This window comes from Anomaloglossus baeobatrachus, chromosome 2, assembly GCF_048569485.1.
Source record: "Anomaloglossus baeobatrachus isolate aAnoBae1 chromosome 2, aAnoBae1.hap1, whole genome shotgun sequence".
Classification (NCBI taxonomy): domain Eukaryota; kingdom Metazoa; phylum Chordata; class Amphibia; order Anura; family Aromobatidae; genus Anomaloglossus; species Anomaloglossus baeobatrachus.
In genome coordinates this window covers 24,466,332-24,492,764 of record NC_134354.1, presented here as the reverse complement: position 1 = coordinate 24,492,764, position 26,433 = coordinate 24,466,332, and the positions used below count along the sequence as shown (strand labels likewise).

The following is a 26,433-nucleotide window of genomic DNA, read 5'->3' as shown; positions in this document are numbered from 1 at the left end:
CAAAGAGCAAAAAACTACCCCAAACAGATGATCCAACAAAGGGTGAGTCACTTAGCATAAGGTTGTAACACCCAATGTCTGGAGTTGGATACTAAACTAAGTTCAATAGGTACGACTACAACCACTAGCACTATGCTTTAAATGTCCACTATTCTTGACCACCTACAATATAACCACCGCTGAGTGCAAAGGGCTATCCATGTGGTGAGTGGTCATTCTAAGGGAACCCAAAGCTAACCACTGGGGCTATAGATTAAAGTGGAAAAAGTACCATACAAGAACAAAGTGATACATACCAAACACATGGACAACCATGTGCTAAGTGGATAAAAAGCAACTACTGACTGCTAAACAGTACCCGGTGCCAATAATACTAAACAGACCAGCTCCAGGCTCCTCTCCCATATACCATACCTCAGGTACGATATTGCTGTGTGTTTTGTTACCTTGTGCCACTAGTGAGACACGTTTGTACATTTGTAGCTGGTCTGTTTAGTATTATTGGCACCGGGTACTGTTTAGCAGTCAGTAGTTGCTTTTTATCCACTTAGCACATGGTTGTCCATGTGTTTGGTATGTATCACTTTGTTCTTGTATGGTACTTTTTCCACTTTAATCTATAGCCCCAGTGGTTAGCTTGGGGTTCCCTTAGAATGACCACTCACCACATGGATAGCCCTTTGCACTCAGCGGTGGTTATATTGTAGGTGGTCAAGAATAGTGGACATTTAAAGCATAGTGCTAGTGGTTGTAGTCGTACCTATTGAACTTAGTTTAGTATCCAACTCCAGACATTGGGTGTTACAACCTTATGCTAAGTGACTCCCCCTTTGTTGGATCATCTGTTTGGGGTAGTTTTTTGCTCTTTGACTGGTTTTTACATGCAATGTGTGCCAGGTTGGTATATGGGTACCATCTGGTAATTATCACCATCTGTCTCTATGAAAAAGTTTTTTATCACTTTGATTGTTGTCTTTTGTACTGAATAAAATTTGGCTCTATTTTCAACTACAAAGTCTTCGTACAGATTTTTTCTTCAGGGTTCTATCTATATTCTGTATATGGCTTCCTCCATATGCTAATTATGGCACGAGACTCTTCGTGTATATTGGTATTGTTTGTTTATTGTACAGTACAAGCATAGTGGATGAAATCACATGGCCACTGTGCTAGTTTCTCCCGGCGTGTAAACGGACATTCGATGCAGCTTCCGGAGCCGCAGGATGTCAATTAATTGCTGCGGAGCTGTGAGTGTTCTCCGCAGGGATAACAGAGAAAGACCGCAGCGCCCTCAACCTGATCGGGGGCACGGGCAAAGGTGTTCTCTTGCGGACAGCATTCGCAACCCCGCATGGACGACGCAACGTAAGGATTTGTATGCAGTTTTGTCACAGTTTTGGTGCAGAAATTTCTGCAACCAAATACTCAAAGTGCGCACATTACCAAATTAGTTTATCTGGCATTGAGTTCACCTGAGGTCACAGCCGGCGGTTCCCATGGTACCCCAGCTATGACCTCAAGGGAACTCATCTCAGGTGAACTTAAGTCAGGTGAAGTAATTGAACAGTGCTGAATTACCTCATTAGGCTATGTAAGCACGTAGAGTATTTGGTTGCAGAAATTTCTGCACCAAATCTGCATCTCCTGGCAGAAAACCACAATATGTTTTTTCATGCATTTGAGGAAGAGATGCAAAAACACCAAGAATCAATATGCTGAATTTCTGCACGGGAAAAAAACCCCAAAATATATGCACTAGACTTCAGAATTCTCATTGACACTGCTGACATAAGGATTTGCATGCAGTTTTTGTGACAAAATGGCACTAAAAACTGACCACAGAGCATTAGGTTGTGGAAATATCTGCACCAACTCTGCATCTCCTGGAAAAAAAGGCACCGAAAACACAATGCGTTTGACGTGTTTTTTTGGCCAGGAGATGCAGATTTTGTGCAGAAATTTCTGCAACCAAATACTCAACATTCCCGCATCGCCTTAATGAGTGCAATGGTGGTGAATTACCAGATTACTGAGTGCAATGGTGCCAGACTATTGACAGCAATGATGCTGGATAATTTGGTACTCCAGCACCATTGAACTAAATTTGGTTCAATGGTACCAGATAATCCGGACGTGCAGGGGTATATATGGGGGAAATAAATTGGAGAAAGAGGGTCTTTTTGGTTTTTATTTAAAATAAAACCAATTGACTTAAAACAGAGTAAAAAAAAAATTCAAGAGGCGGTGGTCCAACTGGAAGAGGCAAACTTACAGCCAATTCATGAAAAAAACATAAAAAACAAACAAGTATAAAAATACAAAACTAGAGGTTCAAGAGTGGTGTGGTTGGAAAAGGTGAAGGAGGAGGTAGACACTTTTTTTTGGAAGGAGGTGGTGGGAGTCTGGTTCAAATTTTGGGATGCAACAAAATTAAAAAGTATTGCTAAATAGAGTAACCATGGCTGGATGTCGCTGGTCTAGCGGTCTAGTCATCCAAAGGTAGGGACAGGTTTTGTGCAATCCACTTGCGATTCAGTTTAATGAATGTAAATTTGCCCACGTTGGCAGAGGACAGGCAGATGCGCCTGTCTGTGATAACACCACCTGCGGTGCTGAAGACACGCTCGGACATGACACTTGCCGCAGGGCAGGCCAGCACCTCCAAGGCGTAAAGTGCAAGTTCTGGCCATGTGTCCAATTTGGACACCCAAAAATTAAAAGGGGCAGACCCATCAGTTACAACGTGTAGATAAGTGGACATGTACTCTTCAACCATATTGTGGAAACGCTGTCGCCTGCTGATACCACATGGTAGTCCCGAAGGTTTTGGCGTGTTCATGAACTTTTTCCATATTGAGTCAATGTTAACTCTGCTGTTGCCCCAGTTGTGTTGTTGACTTGCTCCTCTTCCTTGTGCTTTCACTGAGCCCCCAGTGTCAGGTGGAAACGCTGTCATTAGTGCATCTACCAACGTGTGCTTGTATTCATGCATTTTGTTATCCCGCTCCAAGGACGGAAGTAACGATGGTAAGTTGTCCTTGTAGCGGGGATCCAGCAGGGTGCTCACCCAGTAATTAGCACTGGTAAGAATCTGGGCAACTCGGCAGTCGTTGCGCAGGCATATCAGCATGTATTCGCTCATGTGTGCCAGGCTGCCCAGAGGCAACAAGCTGTCCTTTTTGGGAGGTGTAATGTCTGTGGCCTCTGTATCCCCCCAGTCACGCACCAGTGATGCCCATGAGTTGCTTTCAGTGCCACCCTGCTGAGGACACTGTTCCTCTTCGTCATCATCATACTCCAAAACTGTCCCCTGGCTTGACACTTGTGTACCTGGCCGCTGTTGATACTGGAAACCACCCTCAGAGTCATGTGTTGACGACAGACCGGATATTGGTATGAATGGCCTCTCTTCCTTCTGTGCCACCACGTCATCCATCATTGTCTGAAGAGTTTTTTCAAGCAGGCACACAAGTGGTATAGTGAGGCTGATTGTGGCATCTTCTGCGCTGACTATGTTGGTGCAGTATTCAAAGCATTGCAACACAGTACACAAGTCCCGCATGGAGTCCCACTCTTTGGCGGTAAAGTGGTGTTGGTTCACAGAGCGATTCTGCTGTGCGTGCTGCGTCTGAAACTCCACTATTGCCTGCTTCTGCTCGCACAGTCTGTCTAGCATATGCAAGGTGGAGTTCCAACTTGTGGGTAGATCACATAAGAGACGGTGAGCAGGAAGGCCAAAGTGACGCTGCAGCTCAAGCAGGCGAGCAGCTGCAGGGTGAGAACTCCGAAAGTATGCAGAGACGGACCGCACTTTCACCAGCAGATCGGACATATCTAGGTAACTCTTAAGGAAGCTCTGCACCACCAAATTAATGACATGCGCCAGGCAAGGGATATGTGTCAAACCCACTAGGCTCAGAGCTCCTACCAGATTTTGCCTATTATCGCACACCACCTGGCCAGGCTTCAGGTTCAAAGGCACCAACCACTCGTCTATCTGCTGTTTGATCCCCGTCCACAGCTCTTCTGCGTTGTGCGTTGTGTCCCCCAAAGAGAGGAGTTTAAGAACAGCCTGCTGTCGTTTCCCCCTGGCTGTGCTGAAGTTGCTGGTGTAGGTCTCACTGTGACTGGAAGAAGAGGTAGCGGAGTAGGAACATGAGGCAACTTCGACAGAGCAACTTCCACCAATTCTCGGTGGTGGTAGGACATGTGCTAGAACACCTTCTCCTTCTGGACCAGCCGCCACTAGATTTACCCAGTGGGCAGTTAGGGAGATGTAACGTCCCTGCCCGTGCTTACTGCTCCACATATCGGTGGTAACGTGAACCTTGCCACTGATGGCGTTGCGCAGTGCACACCTGATTTGGTCCGCAACATGTGTGTGCAGGGCAGGGATGGAACGCCTGGCAAAGTAGTGGCGGCTGGGAACAACATACTGTGGGGCAGCCACCGCCATAAGCTGTTTGAAAGTGGTCGCTTCCACCATCCGGAATGGCAGCATTTCAAGGGCCAGGAATTTTGAAATGGTGCCATTCAAAATCATGGCTTGTGGATGGGTAGTGGGGTATTTCCTCTTTCTCTCGAGGGATTGTTGGATTGTCAACTGAATGCTTTCATGGGACGCTGTGGAGATGGTAGGCAACGCGTGATGTGGACGTGCTGTCACATCCTCTCTTTGCGGGGAGGACAGTGGCCCTGGTGATTGTGAGGAAGAGGATGAAAATGCAGCCGCAGAGGTAGCAGGAAGCGGCTCAGATCTGTCTTGCTTTTTGAGATGAGCACTCCACTGAATATAATGTTTCTTTTGCATATGCTTCAACATGCAGGAGGTGCCCAGGTTCTGATTACTTTTGCCTCGCTTCAGGCGCTGATTGCACAGCGTGCAAGTCACCCGTAGCTTGTCATCAGGACATTGCCTGAAGAAATGCCACGTCAGGGAGCTCTTGTGAGAATGTCTTGGTGTACGCAGTTCATCGGCGCAGTGGGCAGTAGCAGCTAACGTACTGGCTAGGGGTCGGCCCCTGACTTTTTCCACCTTGTTCCCTCTTTTGCTGTGCTGCTGGGGCAGCGTTACCACTACTTCTTCATCCAAACTGGGTGTGTCACTATAATGGCCTTCAGTCCACGTGGGGTCTAAGACCTCATCATTCTGGACATCATCTCTCATGCACTCCTCAACACTCTCCTCCTTGACGGTCTGCTCATTGAAGAACGCTGTAGCAGTTGGCCCCCATGTTTCGTAATTCTCAGAGATGTGCTGCGGTGGTCTGAGGAGTTTTCTCATTCTCAGAGACGTCGTGGGCTGGTCCGCAGACCGTGTTAACTGGCCCTCCAAAGTAGTCATCCTCCAACATAAGTGGTCCGTAGAGTGAGATTTATGGCACACTTGAAAAAAATGGCCGCTCAAGAAACGTTCAGACCCATCAATAAAAGAGGAACTTGGCACTCCAAAATGGATGTTAGGAATTTTTTGTTTTTACAGGCAGTCCAGAAGTTTGTTTTTTGTTGTTTTTTTTTATAACGTTTCAACCTCTATATTTGGATCTTCATCAGACACTAAAATAGAAAAATACAGAAAAAAAGAATAAATATAAGTGCGACCTTCAGAGCCAAACTAAAGAATGACAGAGTATTATATTAATCATCATATGAATATCATATCCAATCTTATTCACTACATAATAATCGATAAAATGATCACACAAACAAAATAAAAAATCAACCACCAATAGGAGTCTTAGACGACATGCCTTTAACTACTTCACAACCAAGGACGTAGTGGTATGTCCTTGGCCATCGCGAGCCCGCAGTAATCGCCGTACATGTCTGCTGATCCGATCAGCAGCATACATGTGCAGCTACAGTCCCTTGCGAAAGTATTCTGCTCCCTTGAATTTTTCAATCTTTTCCCACATTTCAGGCTTCAAACATAAAGATAAAAAAATTAAATTTTATGGTGAAGAACCAAAAACAAGTGGACACAATTGTGAAGGTGAACGATATTTATTGCTTATTTTAAAATTTTTGTAAAAAATAAATAACTGAAAATTGGGGCGTGTAATATTATTCATCCCCTTTACTTTCAGTGCAGCAAACTCACTCCAGAAGTTGATTGAGGATCTCGGAATGATCCAATGTTGTCCTAAATGACTCATGATGATAAATATAAGCCCCCTGTGTGTAATCAAGTCTCCGTATAAATGCACCTGCTCTCAGTCTCAGTGTTCCGTTTAAAGAACAGAGAGCATCATGAAGACCAAGGAACACAACAGGCAGGTCCATGATACTGTTGTGGAGAAGTTTAAAGCCGGATTTGGTTACAAAAAGATTTCCAAAACTGTAAACATCACAAGGAGCACTGTGCAAGCGATCATACTGAAATGGAAGGAGTATCATACCACTGCAAATCTACCAAGACCCGGCCGTCCATCCAAACTGTCATCTCAAACAAGGAGAAGACTGATCAGAGATGCAGCCAAGAGGCCCATGATCCCTCTGGATGAACTGCAGAGATCTACACCGTGTGCAGAATTATTAGGCAAATTAGTAGTTTGATCACATGATACTTTTTATACATGTTGTCCTACTCCAAGCTGTATAGGCTTGAGAGTCGACTACGGTGATGTGCATCTCTGTAATGAGGAGGGGTGCGGTGTAATGACATCAACACCCTATATAAGGTGGGCTTAATTATTAGGCAACTTCCTTTCCTTTGCCAAAATGGGTCAGAAGAAAGATTTGACGGGCTCTGAAAAGTCCAAAATTGTGAGATGTCTTGTAGAGGGATGCAGCAGTCTTGAAATTGCCAAACTTTTGAAGCGTGATCACCGAACAATCAAGCGTTTCATGGCCAAGAAATATCTTAAGAATGATTTTTCAAAGGTTTTATGGACTGATGAAATGAGAGTGACTCTTGATGGGCCAGAGGCTAGATCAGTAAAGGGCAGAGAGCTCCACTCCGACTCAGAGGCCAGCAAGGTGGAGGTGGGTACTGGTATGGGCTGGTATCATCAAAGATGAACTTGTGGGACCTTCTCAGGTTGAGTGAAGATGGAGTGAAGCTCAACTCCCAGACCTACTGCCAGTTTCTGGAAGACAACGTTCTATCGTTCAAGAAAAACATGATTTTCATGCAGGACAATGCTCTATCACATGCATCCAACTACTCCACAGCGTGGCTGGCCAGTAAAGGACTAAAAGATGAAAAAATAATGACATGGCCCCCTTGTTCACCTGATCTGAACCCCGTAGAGAACCTGTGGTCCCTCATAAAATGTGAGAACTACAGGGAGGATAAACAGTCAACCTCTCAAAACAGTGTCTGGAGGCTGTGGTGGCTGCTGCACGCAATGTGGATCGTAAACAGATCAAGCAACTGACAAAATCTATGGATGGTCGCTGCTGAGTGTCATCAGAAAGAAAGGGGGCTATATTGATCACTAATTTTTGGGAGTTTTGTTTTTGCATGTCAGAAATGTTTATTTCTAAATGTTGTGCAGTTATATTGGTTTACCTGGTGAAAATAAACAAGTGAGATGGGAATATATTTGGATTTTATTAAGTTGCCTAATAATTCTGCACAGTAATAGTTACCTGCACAAACGGATATCCTCCTAAGATAGCCAAATCTAAAAAAAAAAACTCTCCAACTGCCAAAAATATTAAGCTTTGATATTTATGAGTCTTTTGGGTTGATTGAGAACATAGTTGTTGATCAATAATAAAAAAATCGTATAAAATACATCTTGCCTAATAAGTCTGCACACGGTGTACAGCTGAGGTGGGAGAGTCTGTCCATACAACAACAATCAGTCGTACACTGCACAAATTTGCCTTTATAGAAGAGTGGCAAGGAGAAAGCCATTTCTCAAAGATATCCATAAAAAGTGTCGTTTAACGTTTGCCACAAGCCACCTGGGAGACACCAAATATGTGGAGGAAGGTGCTCTGGTCAGGTGAAACCAAAATATAACTTTTTGGGCACAATGCCAAACAATATGTTTGGCGTAAAAGCAACACAGCTCATCACTCTGAACACACCATCCCCACTGTCAAACATGGTGGTGGTAGCATCATGGTTTGGGCCTGCTTTTCTTCACCAGGGACAGGGAAGATGGTTAAAATTGATGGGAAGATGGATGGAGCCAAATACAGGTCCATTCTTGAAGAAAACCTGTTGGAGTCTGCAAAAGACCTGAGACTGGGACGGAGATTTGTCTTCCAACAAGACAATGATCCAAAACAAAGCAAAATCTACAATGGAATGGTTCACAAATAAACGTATCCAGGTGTTAGAATGGCCAAGTCACAGTCCAGACCTGAACCCAATCGAGAATGAGCTGAAAACTGCTGTTCACAAACGCTCCCCATCCAACCTCACTCAGCTCCAGCTGTTTGCAAAGGAAGAATGGGCAAGAATTTTAGTCTCTCGATGTGCAAAACTGATAGACACATTCCCCAAGCGACTGCAGCTGTAATCGCAGCAAAAGGTGGCGCTACATAGTATTAACTTAAAGGGGGCCAATAATATTGCACGCCCCAATTTTTTTATTTTTTTACAAAAATTTAAAATAAGCAATAAATTTCGTTCAACTTCACAATTGTGTCCCACTTGTTGCTGATTCTTCACCATCAAATTTTACATTTTTATCTTTAAGTTTGAAGCCTGAAATGTGGGAAAAGGTTGACAAATTCAAGGGGGACAAATACTTTCGCAAGGCACTGTAACAGGTGTTAGGCTGCTTTCACACGTTTTTTTAACATGCGTCATGAACGTTTTTTTAACGCAAAAATGGATTCAGTGCAAATGCGTTTTCATTTCAATGCATTTGCAATGGACTCGCGTCAACATGCGTTCACCTGCGTTTGCGTGCGTTATAGTGAGGATCCAGCGACTTGCCGTTTTTTAACTTTTTTCAAAAACGCTACTTGTAGCGTTTTTGAGCTGCATCCAAATACTGTTTTTCACTGGATCCTGACTATACCGCATGCAAACGCATGTGAACGCTGGCATGCTGATAGACAGGATCCTGCTTGCTCTACTGAGCATGTCCAGAAACCAGCCTGGCGTGATCAGTCTCTCTCTCCCTCTCTCTCTCTCTCCCCCGCCTGAGAGCGGCGGACGCACGTAACCAGGTAAGCATCGGGTAACCAAACAAAGCTCTTTGCTTAGTTACCCGATGTTTACCTTGGTTACGTGTGCAGGGAGCAGGCAGCCCGGCTTCTAGGAGCTGTGGACACTCGTAACCAAGGTAAATATCGGGTAACCAAGCAGAGCGCTTCGCTTAGTTACCAGATGTTTACCTTGGTTACGTGTGCAGGGAGCAGGCAGCCCGACTTCTAGCAGCTGTGGACGCTCGTAACCAAGGTACATATCGGGTGACCAAGCAAGGCGCTTCACTTAGTTACATGATGTTTACCTTTGTTAGGCGTGCAGGGAGCAGGCAGCCCGGCTTCTAGCAGCTGTGGACGCTTGTAACCAAGGTAAATATCGGGTATCCAAGCAAAGCACTTCGCTTAGTTACCTGATGTTTACCTTGGTTAGCAGTTGTCAGATGCCGGGCTCCCAGTCTATCACGTTCAGTTCCCCTCACTCCCGATAACATGACTTCAATGCCCGCCCATAAATTTCAAGTGACAGGATCCTGCAAAATGTTTGCGTGCGTTTTTCTTTGTAAAAACAGGAGCCACTTTTACAGCAAAAAAACGTTCATGACGCATGTTAAAAAAACGTAGTGTGAAAGCAGCCTTAAACTGTTAAACTGACAGCGCAAACTAATCCGAGCCAAAGGGGATTGAGCAGTACCCCACCGCCATCGGCGTCTCCGTGACATAATCACAGGGCGGCAATGTGTTGGCATGGCAGTGCAGGGTCAGATGATGATCCGTCACTGTGAGGACTCATTTCCTGTGAATGCCGGCCGAGTGCAGCACTCACAGGAGTCAGTGCTCTGATCAGGGGAAGCGATCGGATTAGTGCAGGCAAAGTGACTAATAAATCCAATAAAAAAAAAAATAAAAAAAGTTCTAAAAAAAAATGGAAAAAAAAGTTCAAAATCAACCCCTTTTGCCCCATTGAAAATAAAAAAAATAAAAAAAAAAATGTACATTTGGTATCGCCACATTCAGAAAAACCTGATCAAAATCTAAAAATCAATCTAATTGGAATGTTTTCACGCTATGTGTACCAAACGCCAAAATTAAGGTTTTTCAGTCATCGCAGCATTGCATTAAACTGCAAACACAGGCGATCAAATCATTGTAAGTAAGCAAATATTGTATAATCTTACGGGTCTCGGAAAATGGCGACAAAAGTGTACATCTTTGGGGTACAAATGTCTGAATTTTATTTCACCACTTAAGATAAAAGTAAAACTATACATGTTTAGTATCTACGAACGCGTACCGACCTGGGGAATCATAATGCTTAGTAAATTTCACCATACAGTGAACATGGTAGATAAAAGAAACAAAAATTTGTGCACTTGCACTTTTTTTTTTGCAGTTTCATCGTATTTGGATTTTTTTTTCATTTTGCATTAAAATATGGGGTAGAATGAATGGTGCCATTCAAAAGTACAACTCGTCCCGCAAAAAAAAAACAAAAAAAAAACAAGCCCTCATATGGCTATATTGCAGGAAAAAAAAAAAAAGTTATGGCTCTTGGAAGAAGGGGAGGAATAAAAGAAAAAAGGAAAATCGCCCGGGAGTGAAGTGGTTAATAATTATGAATATCATATCTAATCTTATTCACTTCATAATACCAAAATAATGAACACACAAATTTATCCGTAAAAAAAAAAAAAATCAACCCACCAATAGATTGTTGGAGAGGATATGCCTTGAGGTGGTGATACCGTCAAAAGTCACCGCGAGATCAATAGAAAACAAATCTACAAAAGAAAATGAGACGGCTTAACACAGCGTTATTGTTAGAAATCGTACATGTATATAATTTATTACAAGTCTTTACTGGCATATATAATGTAATATCACATGGAATATATAGCACAATACAAAGGGGTACAGAATGTAACAGAAATCAGGCAGAACTGCAGTATCAGGGACTGGAAGTTGGTGGGCGCGGCACCCGCTGAGTAGGTGGCCGCAGCCCAGCGTTTCCTCCCATGTTCTCTACCTGGTAAGGCCCCCTTTACACGTCCATGATAAAAACGAAAGTTTTTTATGGTCCGTGGTGTGTGCTGAACACACACACACACACCACCGATGCTGCTGCTGCTGCTGCTTCTGGGTCCGCAGTGCAGTGAATATGCATGAGCATAATGAGCGGGCCTGGAAGCAAGTGACAGCAGTGCTGGAGACAGAGAAAATAATTTTATTTCAAAGACACGTGTTTTCTCCAGTACTTGTCACACTGATCACATCACTGTGTGTTCCGTGTAACACCGTGCTGCCGGAGCAAAATTTTGCTGTGTGGAGCACACGGACACGTGTGTGATTAAACAGTGATGTGTGCGAAGACCCATTGATTTTAATGAGTCTGCATATGTCCGTGTCTCTGGTACGTAGGAAAACGGACGTCATACTATTATTATAGAGCCATTTATTCCATGGCGCTTTACAAGTGTAAAGGGTACAGATAGTAGGGACAAGTACAATAATCAAACAAAACAAGGCACAGACCGATACAGGAAGAGAAAGGACCCTGCTCGCGAGGAGAGAGGACCCTGCTCGCGAGGAGGAGAGAGGACCCTGCCCGCGAGGAGGAGAGAATCCTGCCCGCAAGAGCTCACAGTCTATAAGTCATGCATACCGGAATCACGGACGTGTGAAGGGGGCCTTCAAATGGTCATTTTAAGCTGACTAAGCCCGGTCACTATCACACACGAAGCCACCGACTGACTCCGTTCTCCAACACTGCAAACGAGTGTTCCCTGATAAGTGGCTAGCCCACTAAAGTGCGTAGGAGACGCTGCGCTGGAACCACTCACTAAGCTAGCCACCATGCCAACTCCAGACACTGCGAGGAAAGTATGGCCACCAACTGAGCACGACACTGTGGACTACAAGCAGGCAACGAACTGTGGACTACAAGCAGGCAACGACGACACGCAGGTGACAGATACGACACCCAATAATAAGCGGGCCGGGTCCACTGTACCGCGAGGGGGCGGCCAGGACGTGCCCACTAAGCTGGCTACCATGCCCACTCCAGAGATTGCAAGGAAAGTATGCCTACCGGCACGCGGCGGCACGTAGGTGTCAGATACGACAACAAACAGCGGGCCAGGTCTGTAATATAGTGTGAGAAAGGAGACATTGTGCCACAATCACCGAGGCGGGAGTCACGCGCTTCACTGAGACGGACGTCCCAACGCATCAAGGCGGGAGTCACGCTTCACCAAGGCGGGAGTCACGCTTCACCAAGGCGGGAGTCACGCTTCACCAAGGCGGGAGTCACGCTTCACCAAGGCGGGAGTCACGCTTCACCAAGGCGGGAGTCACGCTTCACCAAGGCGGGAGTCACGCTTCACCAAGGCGGGAGTCACGCTTCACCAAGGCGGGAGTCACGCTTCACCAAGGCGGGAGTCACGCTTCACCAAGGCGGGAGTCACGCTTCACCAAGGCGGGAGTCACGCTTCACCAAGGCGGGAGTCACGCTTCACCAAGGCGGGAGTCACGCTTCACCAAGGCGGGAGTCACGCTTCACCAAGGCGGGAGTCACGCTTCACCAAGGCGGGAGTCACGCTTCACCAAGGCGGGAGTCACGCTTCACCAAGGCGGGAGTCACGCTTCACCAAGGCGGGAGTCACGCTTCACCAAGGCGGGAGTCACGCTTCACCAAGGCGGGAGTCACGCTTCACCAAGGCGGGAGTCACGCTTCACCAAAGCGGGAGTCACACGCTTAATGCGGGAGTCACAACGCAGCGAGGCGGGAGTCACAATGCAGCGAGGCGGGAGTCACAACGCAGCGAGGCGGGAGTCACAACGCAGCGAGGCGGGAGTCACAACGCAGCGAGGCGGGAGTCACAACGCAGCGAGGCGGGAGTCACAACCAGGGCTGTGGAGTCGGAGTCAGAGATCATTTTGGTGGAGTCGGAGTCGGTATAAAATGCACCGACTCCGACTCCTAAAATATATAATAAATTGGGGACAGTAGTGCAATGCAGAATGTGCAGAATATTTTTTCATAGGAATTTGGGAAAGTTATGAAATGTCCTATAAATGGCTGTTCTATTCCTGATCTAAGGCCACATTCACACTCAGCGTTTTTGCTGCGTTTTTTGAGGATACGTTTGTCAGCTGCAAAAGCAGATCAGCTTTTTAAAGAACCGCATCACCTGAAAGGTTTTTGAGCTCACAAATAATGCTTTCAATAGCAAAATCAGATTAGAAAAACGCCACAAACTGACATGCTCATTCTCTGTGAGGATCCTCACAAAACGATGTGTCTGAATCTCCTATCTTTCACCCATTGCCTTTGCTGGGTGCCAGAGTCACTGCATTTCACTGAATTATTTTGCCATCAATGTTCGATATGCTTGTAACAAGAAAGAAATTGTTAGCAAGGCACTGGCAGTAAAAGATACTAAAGCTCATCACACCGGCCAGTTTCTCCAGGCCTTAGTGGAAAAAGTTCTGCAAGATTAGGAACGCAAAAAAGAATAGGTTCTTGCTATTGTAACGGACAATGCTTCAAACATGATAAGTACAATTACACTGATGAATGAGAGAAATGAACAACAGCTAGAAGAAAATTTAGGATTTAGTATGTTAGAAATGGAGCCACCGCGCTGCTCATGTAACTGAGGGACAAACAGATATTACAACAGAAGAACAGCAAAATGATACTTTAGAATTAGATGATCTTGTTGAAGCTGCTTCAAAACACTTTCATATTCATCACATGCGCTGTGTCTGCAAGAGGGACCCCGGTTTCACACATCCGGCTTTTCGCCGCTTTGGCGGATGTGGCGCACTCCAGTAGTGTATACAGTACAGTGGCAGCGCGACAAACGCCTATCACATGCTGTCATGGACCAGAGCATGTGACCCGGAATTGCGGCGCTGCCACTGTACTGTTTCGTACTGTACTGGCGTACGCCAAACCGGCGAAAAGCCGGATGTGTGAAACTGGGCGGACATGCTGGAAATCTGATTGGAAAAGTGAGGAAGTTGGTTATTGCCGCCAGAACTCCTAAAATTGATTCCATCTTGAAGAGACGTGCTGGGAAAGGGGCAATTGTTGATCCAGCCACTCGGTGAGGCAGGACTTATTTAATGACTGAGCGATTGCTCGAACTAAAATAGTTTCTTAGGCCCGCAACACACATCCGTGCCTCTGGTACGTGTTTGGTACATTTTTGCACGCACCGGAGACACATTGACAAATGTTACCCTATGGGTGATGGCACACACGCGTAAAATCACACGGAACGTGTCCATTTTTAAACGAGCGATGTCTTTTTTTTTTTTATTAAAGTCAGTATACTTACCTTTTTTTCTGCTGTTCTCAGTCATACTTAAATTGGCGCTCGGTCTGTTTCTTCCCCCGGCTCATACTTACCAATCCCCGATCACCAGCGCGGCGAGGAACAGCTGTGCCAAAAATACGAGGCTTCAATTCATTTGAAAATGCCGGCCGCTCATTAATCAATCTCGTATTCCCTGCTTCCCCCGCCCACAGGCGCCTATGATGGGTTGCAGTGAGACACGCCCCCACGTTAAGTGACAGCGGTCTCAGTGCACCAAATCACTGCAGCCGGTGGGCGGGTCTATACTGTGCAGTAAAATAATTTTAAAAAAATCGGCGTGCGGTCCCCCCCAATTTTGATACCAGCCAAGATAAATCCATACGGCTGAAGGCTGGTATTCTCAGGATGGGGAGCCCCACGTTATGGGGAGCCCCCCAGCCTAACAATATCAGCCAGCAGCCGCCCAGAATTGCCGCATACTATAGATGCGACAGTTCTGGGACTGTACCCGGCTCTTCCCGATTTGCCCTGGTGCATTGGCAATCGGGGTAATAAGGAGTTAATGGCAGCCCATAGCTGCCAATAAGTCCAGGATTAATCATTGCAGGCATCTATGAGACACCCCCAATGATTAACCTTCAAGTTAAAGTTAATAAGCACACACAGTGAAAAAATCCTTTATTTGAAATAATAAACAATAACACATTCCCTTGTTCACCAATTTATTAAGCCCCCACAAACCCATCCATATCCGGCGTAATCCACAGAGGTCCCGCGTCGCTTCCAGCTCTGCTACATGAAGGTGACAGGAGCGGCAGAAGAACACCGCCGCTCCTGTCAGCTCCATGCAGCAAATGAGGTGAGTTGCGTGATCAGCTGAGCTGTCACTGAGGTTACTCGCGGCCACCCCTGGATCCTCCAACTGTGACTGCAAGTCGCCCGAGTGCCAGCGATGAAGTCACATGTGAGTTGCGGTCATGGGGGGAGGACTCCAGCTGTCCGCGGGTAACCTGAGTGACAGCAGCGCTAATCACGCTGCTCACTTCACTCACTCAGGGGATTAGCGGTCACCGGTGAGTCCTTCACGGGTGACCGCTAACCAGTACGCGACACAGACAGAGCCGCGGTATGAGGACGAAGTCGGGTGAAGTTCACCCGAGTTCATTCTCATCGCGCAAATCGGTCTGCTGTCAGCCGACATGTATAAACGACATTGTGCATCACACACGGACATTTCACACGGACATTCCACGTACACATACACGGACATTCCACACGCACACACAGATAGCATACGCCATCACACGGATGTAATACGTACCGGAGAAACGCCCATAAAAACAGAACACGGACCCGAAAAACGGACTGTGTCACATGTATGTTTTTTATGCGGAAGTGTGTTTTTGGCCTTATAGATATGGTGAACCCTCACGTAACCTTAAATGAAGGTCAATGGACACAGGTGGCTGAATTGAAGGAATTACTTAATCACCCATTTGCCGTGACTAAAAAATTACAATCTGAGGATTTAAGTCCTTGCATTTTCATAAGGGAGTGGAAGAACTTGCTATTTTGCCTGTTCCAAAAAGGAGGTTTAATCGCAGATGGCATTTCTGCTTCAATGGAACAGAGAAAGACACAGCTATTGGAAAACAAAATTCTTCTGACAGCTGTTTATGTGGACCAAAGTCATCGTATACTGGTTGATGATCAACAGCTCACTAAAGGAAAAGAAACTTTGAGTGAGGCAGAAGTTAGGATGAGCGGCTACAGGACTGCCAGGCGGAAGAGGACTTGGGTCCTGACAGTGCTACTGCTGCCATATCTTCATCCTCATCAGATGAGGAGTTTAACTTTGACAAGTATTTGGATGACATGGAGCAGGCAAAGCATTGCCGCAAGGAAAAAGATTTCACTCCGTCTCCTATAGCAGCAGATTGACCAGATTTCAGTAAAATTTTTCACTTGCTCTCAAAGAAATAGAAAAATTCAACCGTTCATCAAAACGGACTGTGCATGAGGCAATTCCTTTATACCCGGAAATTGTTAGAGATGTTGCCCATGTGGTTACGGCTTTGCCTCCAACCCAAGTTACTGTAGAGAGGTTGTTCTCTAGCCTTAACATTATTAGGTCAGATTCGAGGTCATCTGCGAAGAAGGATCTGATGGAGGCAATTCTATTTCTTACAACAAATTCATGGACTGCACAAATGTTATTTACTATGTTTTTGTTGAAAACTGTTTTTTGCCACTTACATAGTGTATTACATAGTGTTATATATACAGTATATATTGTGTGTTATATATAACACTATGTAATACACTATGTAAGTGGCAAAAAACATTTCCAACAAAGACATAGTAAATAATAAATTTTAGTATAATGCTTATATTTAAGTGAAAAATGTATTGTAGTACATGAACATGTGTATGTGAACATCAGACATTTAATAATTGTTATGATACAATTATCAAGATATTTGGATAGGACATAAAATATATATTGGAATACAACTTTAGAACACAAAAAACTAATAAATTGTAAATATGTAAAATATATATATATATATATATATATATATATATACACACACACACAAGATATATATATATGTAATCTACTGTATATTACATAGTGTATTACATATTTACAATTTATTATTTTTTTGTGTTCTAAAGTTGTATCCAATTAATATATTTTATGTTTTATCCAAATATCTTGATTATTGTATCATAAAAATGATTAAATGTCTGATGGTCACATGTTCATGTATTACAATAAATTTTTCACCTAACTATAAGCAATATATGTAGGAGTCGGAGTCGTGGAGTCGGAGTAAGGAAAATTGACGAGTCGGAGTCGAAGGTTTGGCTTACCGACTCCACAGCCCTGGTCACAATGCGGCGAGGCGGGAGTCACAACGCAGCGAGGCGGGAGTCACAACGCAGCGAGGCGGGAGTCACACGCTTCACCAAGGCGGGCGTCACACACATCGAGGTGGAAGTCACAGACTTCGAGGCGGGAGTCACATGCATCGAGGCGGGAGTCACACGCATCGAGGTGGAAGTCACAGACTTCGAGGCGGGAGTCACACGCATCGAGGCGGGAGTCACACGCGGCCAGGCCGGAGTCACACGCGGCCAGGCCGGAGTCACACGCGGCCAGGCCGGAGTCACACGCGGCCAGGCCGGAGTCACACGCGGCCAGGCCGGAGTCACACGCGGCCAGGCCGGAGTCACACGCGGCCAGGCCGGAGTCACACGCGGCCAGGCCGGAGTCACACGCGGCCAGGCCGGAGTCACACGCGGCCAGGCCGGAGTCACACGCGGCGAGGCCGGAGTCACACGCATCGAGGCCGGAGTCACACGCATCGAGGCCGGAGTCACACGCATCGAGGCCGGAGTCACACGCATCGAGGCCGGAGTCACACGCGGCGAGGCCGGAGTCACACGCATCGAGGCCGGAGTCACACGCGGCCAGGCCGGAGTCACACGCGGCCAGGCCGGAGTCACACGCGGCCAGGCCGGAGTCACACGCGGCCAGGCCGGAGTCACACGCGGCCAGGCCGGAGTCACACGCGGCCAGGCCGGAGTCACACGCGGCCAGGCCGGAGTCACACGCATCGAGGCCGGAGTCACACGCATCGAGGCCGGAGTCACACGCATCGAGGCCGGAGTCACACGCATCGAGGCCGGAGTCACACGCATCGAGGCCGGAGTCACACGCGGCGAGGCCGGAGTCACACGCATCGAGGCGGGAGTCACACGCATCGAGGCGGGAGTCACACGCGGCGAGGCCGGAGTCACACGCATCGAGGCGGGAGTCACACGCATCGAGGCGGGAGTCACACGCATCGAGGCGAGAGTGGCGCCCACTAACTTCCGGCCCCCGATACTGCATATTTGCCTATAAAACACATAAGTTTTGTGAAATAGAAGTGACTGAACTTGACAAGAGCAATATGAGGTACACACAGCGCCTGAGGAGGGCACACTGCCTATAGCCACTATATACTCAGCAATATAGAGGTATCAATGTAATGGGACACAGCTGTAAACAAAAAGAGAAGTAAAATGAAAGTAAACCTCACCAGACTACTGAGGTGTGTGTGTATGAGGCGCAGTATATGGCGTCACACGCAGATGCTGGCGCGCGGGGCAGCGTGCTGCACGTGCACATCTACCCGGAAACAGAGTCCCAGCGTGTGACGTGTAAAGGGGGAGGGGACACCTTCACATACAGAAGCAGGGGGCTGCTGGGCATCTGTGCACATGCGCAGTAAGAGGCAGAGGAGCGCGCGAGAGCGCAGCGTGTGACGTCAGAGGGAGCGTGTCATGTGACTTCTGGTGTTGCTACGCAACCTATAGCTTTAGGAGACGGGAATTATCAGAGGCAAGCGGTCACAGTCAGGGCTGCACACTGTACAGGAGGAGACCAGAGCAATGCACACAGTATATATGTATACACGCATATCACCAACACATACCTGTGTATATACTACAAACCCAGCCAAATTACATGGAGCTGTACAGCAAAATAAGAGCTTATAAAGAAAAGGTATGGTATTATTAAATATACATAGGACTGCAGGTGATATCTACTCTATTATCTGTACTAAGATATCACTGTTATCTGTGGTGTTTACATAGGACTGCAGGTGATATCTACTACATTATCTGTACTCAGAGATATCACTGTTATCTGTGGTGTTACATAGGACTGCAGGTGACATCTACTCTATTATCTGTACTAAGATATCACTGTTATCTGTGGTGTTACATAGGACTGCAGGTGATATCTACTCTATTATCTGTACTCAGAGATATCACTGTGTTATCTGTGGTGTTACATAGGACTGCAGGTGATATCTACTCTATTATCTGTACTAAGATATCACTGTTATCTGTGGTGTTACCTAGGACTGCAGGTGGCGTAAATCTGTACTCAGAGATATCACTGTGTTATCTGGTGTTACATAGGACTGCAGGTGATATCTACTCTATTATCTGTACTCAGAGAGATATCACTGTGTTATCTGTGGTGTTACATAGGACTGCAGGTGACATCTACTACATTATCTGTACTCCGAGACATCACTGTTGTCTGTGGTGTTACATAGGACTGCAGGTAACTACTACATATCTGTACTCACAAAGTTATCAGAAGGAGCACACACATTACTGAGAACAGTGGGAGGGGGACATACACGTTACTGGTGCCAGTGGGGGGCATACACACTACTGGGGCCCGGAGGGGGCATACACACTACTGGGGCCCGGAGGGGGCATACACACTACTGGGGCCCGGAGGGGGCATACACACTACTGGGGCCCGGAGGGGGCATACACACAACTGGGGCCCGGAGGGGGCAAATGTGGCGCCCTGGACAAGCCAGGACGTCACAGGTACTGCAACAACACACCCCACCCCGGTTAGGCACACCAGTCACACACAAATCCTTGTTGCCTCCCTCCAGGGGCTGATGTCCACACCCGGTGGGGTGGAGCCAGGAGGTTGGCCCCACCCACCAAGGAGTTCACAGGCCTGGAGGCGGGAAAGGAAGTCAGACAAGTGGAGTAAGGGAAAGTGAGAGGAGTGAAGTGGTAGTGGAGCAGACTGACCGTGTCCGGGTACGTGGCCCGGGCACCTAAGAGCAAGGCCGATCGACGCGGAACCGTAGGACCGGGGTCGGGCGGTGGCCCGCCGGTACCGAACCAGGGAGCGAAGAGAAGCCAGCACCATTCGGCAGGGCCTACGGACGCCGACCAGTCTTGGAGTCGCCGTTAAACCGGTCAAATCCGTTAGCTACGGGAACCTCCGGGGTTTCCCAGCAACAAAGACCCGATTGAAGGCAACCGCTCAACCAGAGAAGGGAAATACAGTCACCGCCAAGGCTACAATTCCCAGGGCCAGAGCCTGCGTGCAAAAGGAGCTCCTCCGGCATCTATCCGAGCTGGGGAGCGGGTTGCCGGTGGGAAGCCATCGGGACCGAAAACACTAAGGCTATGTGCCCACGCTAGAATGTCCCTGCGGATTTTTTTGCCTGAAAATCCGCGACTTTCGCGGCAAATCCGCACCCGCGGATTTGCCGCGGATTTTGATGCGGATTTTTTTTTTTTTTTTCCCCATTCAAAGCCAAAAATCCGCACCAAATCTGCACCAAACAATTGACATGCTGCAGATTTTTCCGGATCAAAATCCGCGGCAAATCCGCCGCGGAAAAATCCGCAGCATGGGCACAGCATTTCCAAAATGCCATTGAAATGGCTTGGAAGTGCTGCTGCTGCAGATTTTCGGCAAATCCGCGGCAAAATCCGCGGTAAATCCGCGGTAAATCCTGTAGCGTGGGCACATAGCCTAAAGGTGCAGGGAAAGGCAGTCACCGCCAACCTACCGGGAGTGACCACCGCAGCCGTCTGTGGGACTCGTCCATCCAGCCGTTTGTTTTACCAGAGACTCCGTGTGCGTTATTGGCTGAGTGAGTACCATCGTGCCGTCTGGCACTGCGCTGCCCCCGCGACCCTGCACCTCACCGTCCCTGCACATCCACATCCCCGTCACCCTCACCGGGCCCCGGGACCACCAAACCCCCCTACCCACGGAGGGGAGAGAAACATCTCAGCTGCTCCCTGTCATCGCTCCCGGGATCCCCGTCCAGAGCAGCGGTGGTGTCCCAAACCTCACCACAAACCGTGGGTGGCGTCACGGACTGACATCCCAAACCACCCCTTTCACTCACGGGCGAGGAGCGTCGCTCGAGTCCCCGGGATCCGGCCCACCGCTCGAGCCACCGAGCAGCAAGCAAGCAGCAGCAGCGCCGGACCCGAGCAGTGGGTGAGCGCAGCGCCCTCCCCGCCCGCGACACATACACATTACTGGGGGAAGCTGGGGAGCATATGTACCGCCCTGAGAGGGGCCCGGCCGTTTCTCCGCTTGCTCGGGCCGAGCCGCTCGAGGTCCGGGCTCGGGTGGTCTGTGGCACGAGCGCCTCCGGACCGGGGCCACGTCGCTCTGTTAAGGGAGAGGCGGTGGGGTGGTGGTGTGTGGGACGAGGCGCGCAGCCGGGGAGGGCCGCGCTGTGGTCCTACGGATCGTGACGCCACCCACGGGTCGTGGTGACAGGGTGCACCACCGCTGCGGCTGGAGTGAAGGCGGGCTCATCCGGGATCGGTGTTGCGGTCGCAGCCTAGATGTTAGCCCCTCCATGGGTAGGGGCGGTGTGTCCCGGGGCCCGGTGGGGGACTGGAGCGCTGATGTTGTTGTCGGGGTGCAGGGTGCCGCGCTGCGGTGCAGGGTCGTGCCCGGATGGTACTGGTGTACTCGCGATTAATTCACACTCAGAGTCACTGGTAAACCAAAGTTCGGGTATAGTCGGGTCCCGCAGCCGGCTGCTTGTGTCCCCTGTGAGGTTGATGGTGGCCCCTTTCCCTTGCACCTCTTGTGTTTTTTCGGCTCCCCTGCCTGGACAGTGGTAGCCCACTCCTCGGCGTTGAGCTGCCGGAGGAGCCCTCGGTTGCCCTTGGCGGTGGCACTCACCCGGTATCGGTGGGCTTTTGCCTTCTTTCGGGACTTTGGGTGTGGATGAACCCGTGAGGTCCAGCCAGCAATCAGTCAATTTGCCTAAACTCAGTGGCTTCTAAGCTAGGACGGGGTCTGAGTACCCGGTTTCTGGTGCTCCGGTACACGGTTGACTCCCCGGTTCAGGGCCGACGGGCTCCAACCCTGGCCCGGTCCCTTTGGTTCCGCCGGTTGCTGTACCGGTACTCCTGCAGACGGCCACTACGTCTACCTGCCTGACGTTTCAAGGGTCCCAGGCTCCTAACCGGGTCCCTGACAGCTCTACCACTCCTGTCCACACTCTCTTTAGAACTTAACTATTTGTACTTCCTGCCTCAGGACAGTAGTCCCCTCGGTGGGCGTGCCTTTCCGCCTGACTCCGCCCACCTGGTGTGCCCTACTGGCCCTGAGGGAGGCATCAGGTCTCCCTTTCGGGTGACGGGTGTGTATGTAATGTGGTAGGTGTTGTTACCTGTGACCCCTGGGGTCCAGGGCGTCACACATACACATTACTGGGGCCAGTGGGAAAGCATACACGTTACTGGGGCCAGTGGGGAAGCATACACGTTACTGGGGCCAGTGGGGGAGCATACACGTTACTGGGGCCAGTGGGGAAGCATACACGTTACTGGGGCCAGTGGGGGAGCATACACGTTACTGGGGCCAGTGGGAGAGCATACACGTTACTGGGGCCAGTGGGGGAGCATACACGTTACTGGGGCCAGTGGGGGAGCATACACGTTACTGGGGCCAGTGGGGGAGCATACACGTTACTGGGGCCAGTGGGGGAGCATACACGTTACTGGGGCCAGTGGGAGAACATACACGTTACTGGGGCCAGTGGGAGAGCATACACGTTACTGGGGCCAGTGGGAGAGCATACACGTTACTGGGGCCAGTGGGGGAGCATACACGTTACTGGGGCCAGTGGGAGAGCATACACGTTACTGGGGCCAGTGGGGGAGCATACACGTTACTGGGGCCAGTGGGGGAGCATACACGTTACTGGGGCCAGTGGGGGAGCATACACGTTACTGGGGCCAGTGGGGGAGCATACACGTTACTGGGGCCAGTGGGGGAGCATACACGTTACTGGGGCCAGTGGGGGAGCATACACGTTACTGGGGCCAGTGGGGGAGCATACACGTTACTGGGGCCAGTGGGGGAGCATACACGTTACTGGGGCCAGTGGGAGAGCATACACGTTACTGGGGCCAGTGGGAGAGCTTACACGTTACTGGGGCCAGTGGGAGAGCATACACGTTACTGGGGCCAGTGGGAGAGCATACACGTTACTGGGGCCAGTGGGAGAGCATACACGTTACTGGGGCCAGTGGGAGAGCATACACGTTACTGGGGCCAGTGGGAGAGCATACACGTTACTGGGGCCAGTGGGAGAGCATACACGTTACTGGGGCCAGTGGGAGAGCATACACGTTACTGGGGCCAGTGGGAGAGCATACACGTTACTGGGGCCAGTGGGAGAGCATACACGTTACTGGGGCCAGTGGGAGAGCATACACGTTACTGGGGCCAGTGGGAGAGCATACACGTTACTGGGGCCAGTGGGAGAGCATACACGTTACTGGGGCCAGTGGGAGAGCATACACGTTACTGGGGCCAGTGGGAGAGCATACACGTTACTGGGGCCAGTGGGAGAGCATACACGTTACTGGGGCCAGTGGGAGAGCATACACGTTACTGTGGCCAGTGGGAGAGCATACACGTTACTGGGGCCAGTGGGGGAGCATACACGTTACTGGGGCCAGTGGGGGAGCATACACGTTACTGGGGCCAGTGGGGGAGCATACACGTTACTGGGGCCAGTGGGAGAGCATACACGTTACTGGGGCCAGTGGGGGAGCATACACGTTACTGGGGCCAGTGGGAGAGCATACACGTTACTGGGGCCAGTGGGAGAGCATACACGTTACTGGGGCCAGTGGGGGAGCATACACATTACTGGGGGAAGCTGGGGAGCATACACATTACTGGGGGGAATACACATACTGAGGGATGCTGGAGGGCATACACATAATGAGGCCTGGGGGCATATACATACTGGGAGACGCTGGGGCCTGGGAGGCATACACATAATGGGGAACGCTGGGGCCTAGGGGCCATACACATACTGGGGCTTGTGTTATACACATAATAGGGGATACTGGGGCTTTGTGGGCATACACATTCTAGGGGATGCTGGAGCCTAGGGGTCGTACATATACCGGGGCCTTGGGAGCATGCACATACTGGGGGATGCTGGGGCCTGTGGGGTAAACACACTGCAGGAAGCGGGTGTCTGGGGGGCATACACATACTGGGGCCTGGGGGTATACACGTACAAAGGAACGCTCTGGGCACTAGCGATGTGTCGGTCAGGAACGATCCGACACAAAGATCCGGCTCCCTGCTGTGACCGACAGGAGCCGGATCACCAGTGTGAGCCGCTAAAATCTCTAAACGGCTCATTTTTCCGCTAAAGCCCCGCCCACCCGTCGCAAAACTCCGCCTACTCAACAATCTAATTGGTCACTTGTAATTGGGCGGGGCTTAGCCACGGGTGGGCGGGGTTTTGGCGGCATTACTATAATCTTAAATATGTGTTCACCTGGGGTGAACACATGTTTAATAAGGAGCCGAGAACGATCCGAAAGATCAGTCTCTTTTTAGTGAGCGGAGCCATGGGAACTGGATCACCAAAAAGAGCCGGACTGCCCATCACTACTGGGCACATGCAGGCAGCACTGGAAGTCGCTGGGTGCTGGCAGCCACTCCTCTTCATGTGTGAGACAGAAGCATATTGCTCGCTAGCTCCACCCACAGATGAACTCTGGCCTGCTATGCATGGATGTGCACGCAGCAAAGTGCGGCTGCCGGCCGAGTACTGCGGTCCCCGGGAATCTGCCCGGAGGCCGCAGGAAAGATGGTGACCTGCTCCTGCCGACTGCAAGTGGACCCCTTTGGCTGTCCAGGACCCTGGTTATTACCCAGGTGCACTAGGTTCTAACGCGGCCCTGATCAGAGAGTTATCACTGTGTTATCTTTAATGTTACATAGGACTGCAGGTGACATCTACTCCATTATACTGTGTGGAAAATAAGTATTTGATACACTGCCGATATTGCAAGTTTTCCCACCTACATAGAATGGAGAGGTCTGTAATTTTTATTGTAGGCATCTTCAACTGTGACAGAGTAAAAAAGAAATCCAGAAAATCCCATTGTATGATTTTTAAATAATTATTTTGCATTTTATTGCATGAAATAAGTATTTGATAACTTAATATTTGGTAGAAACCTTTTGTTTGCAGTTACAGAGGTCAGATGTTTTCTGTAGTTCTTGACCAGGTTTTCACCCACTGCACCAGGTATTTCAGGTCACTCCTCCATACAGATCTTCTCCAGACCTTTCAGGTCACTCCTCCATACAGATCTTCTCCAGACCTTTCAGATCACTCCTCCATACAGATCTTCTCCAGACCTTTCAGGTCACTCCTCCATACAGATCTTCTCCAGACCTTTCAGATCACTCCTCCATACAGATCTTCTCCAGACCTTTCAGGTCACTCCTCCATACAGATCTTCTCCAGACCTTTCAGGTCACTCCTCCATACAGATCTTCTCCAGACCTTTCAGGTCACTCCTCCATACAGATCTTCTCCAGATCTTTCAAGTCAGTCCTCCATACAGATCTTCTCCAGATCTTTCAAGTCAGTCCTCCATACAGATCTTCTCCAGATCTTTCAGGTCACTCCTCCATAGAGATCTTCTCCAGACCTTTCAGATCACTCCTCCATACAGATCTTCTCCAGACCTTTCAGATCACTCCTCCATACAGATCTTCTCCAGATCTTTCAGATCACTCCTCCATACAGATCTTCTCCAGATCTTTCAGGTCACTCCTCCATACAGATCTTCTCCACATATTTCAGGTCACTCCTCCATACAGATCTTCTCCACATCTTTCAGGTCACTCCTCCATACAGATCTTCTCCACATCTTTCAGGTCACTCCTCCATACAGATCTTCCCCAGACCTTTCAGGTCACTCCTCCATACAGATCTTCTCCAGATCTTTCAGGTCACTCCTCTATACAGATCTTCTCCAGATCTTTCAGGTCACTCCTCCATACAGATCTTCTCCAGATCTTTCAGGTCACTCCTCCATACAGATCTTCTCCAGATCTTTCAGGTCACTCCTCCATACAGATCTTCTCCAGTTCTTTCAGGTCACTCCTCCATACAGATCTTCTCCAGATCTTTCAGGTCACTCCTCCATACAGATCTTCTCCAGATCTTTCAGGTCACTCCTCCATACAGATCTTCTCCAGATCTTTCAGGTCACTCCTCCATACAGATCTTCTCCAGATCTTTCAGGTCACTCCTCCGTACAGATCTTCTCCAGATCTTTCAGGTTTCAGGCCTGTCGCTAGGTACCATTG

The 26,433-nt window shown here is 48.8% G+C and overlaps 1 protein-coding gene across 2 annotated transcripts in view; it reads right to left on the bottom strand.

The window, feature by feature from the left end:
• Positions 1-945: 945 nt before the first annotated feature.
• The window catches only part of LOC142290871 (nectin-3-like protein), a 137,759-nt gene continuing 112,271 nt past the window's right edge, over positions 946-26,433 (bottom strand). Inside the window, exons 1-3 of one of the 2 annotated variants that reach the window (XM_075334930.1) lie at positions 18,527-18,608; positions 10,816-10,892; positions 946-5,556 (exon numbers count right to left, since the gene is read on the bottom strand). In XM_075334930.1, coding sequence (XP_075191045.1) covers positions 2,486-5,344 — 2,859 coding nt within the window. In that variant the 5' untranslated portion in view covers positions 5,345-5,556; positions 10,816-10,892; positions 18,527-18,608 and the 3' untranslated portion in view covers positions 946-2,485. Of the gene's footprint in view, positions 5,557-10,815; positions 10,893-18,526; positions 18,609-26,433 lie in introns of those variants that run through there. The other variant, XM_075334929.1, reaches the window with a different exon arrangement.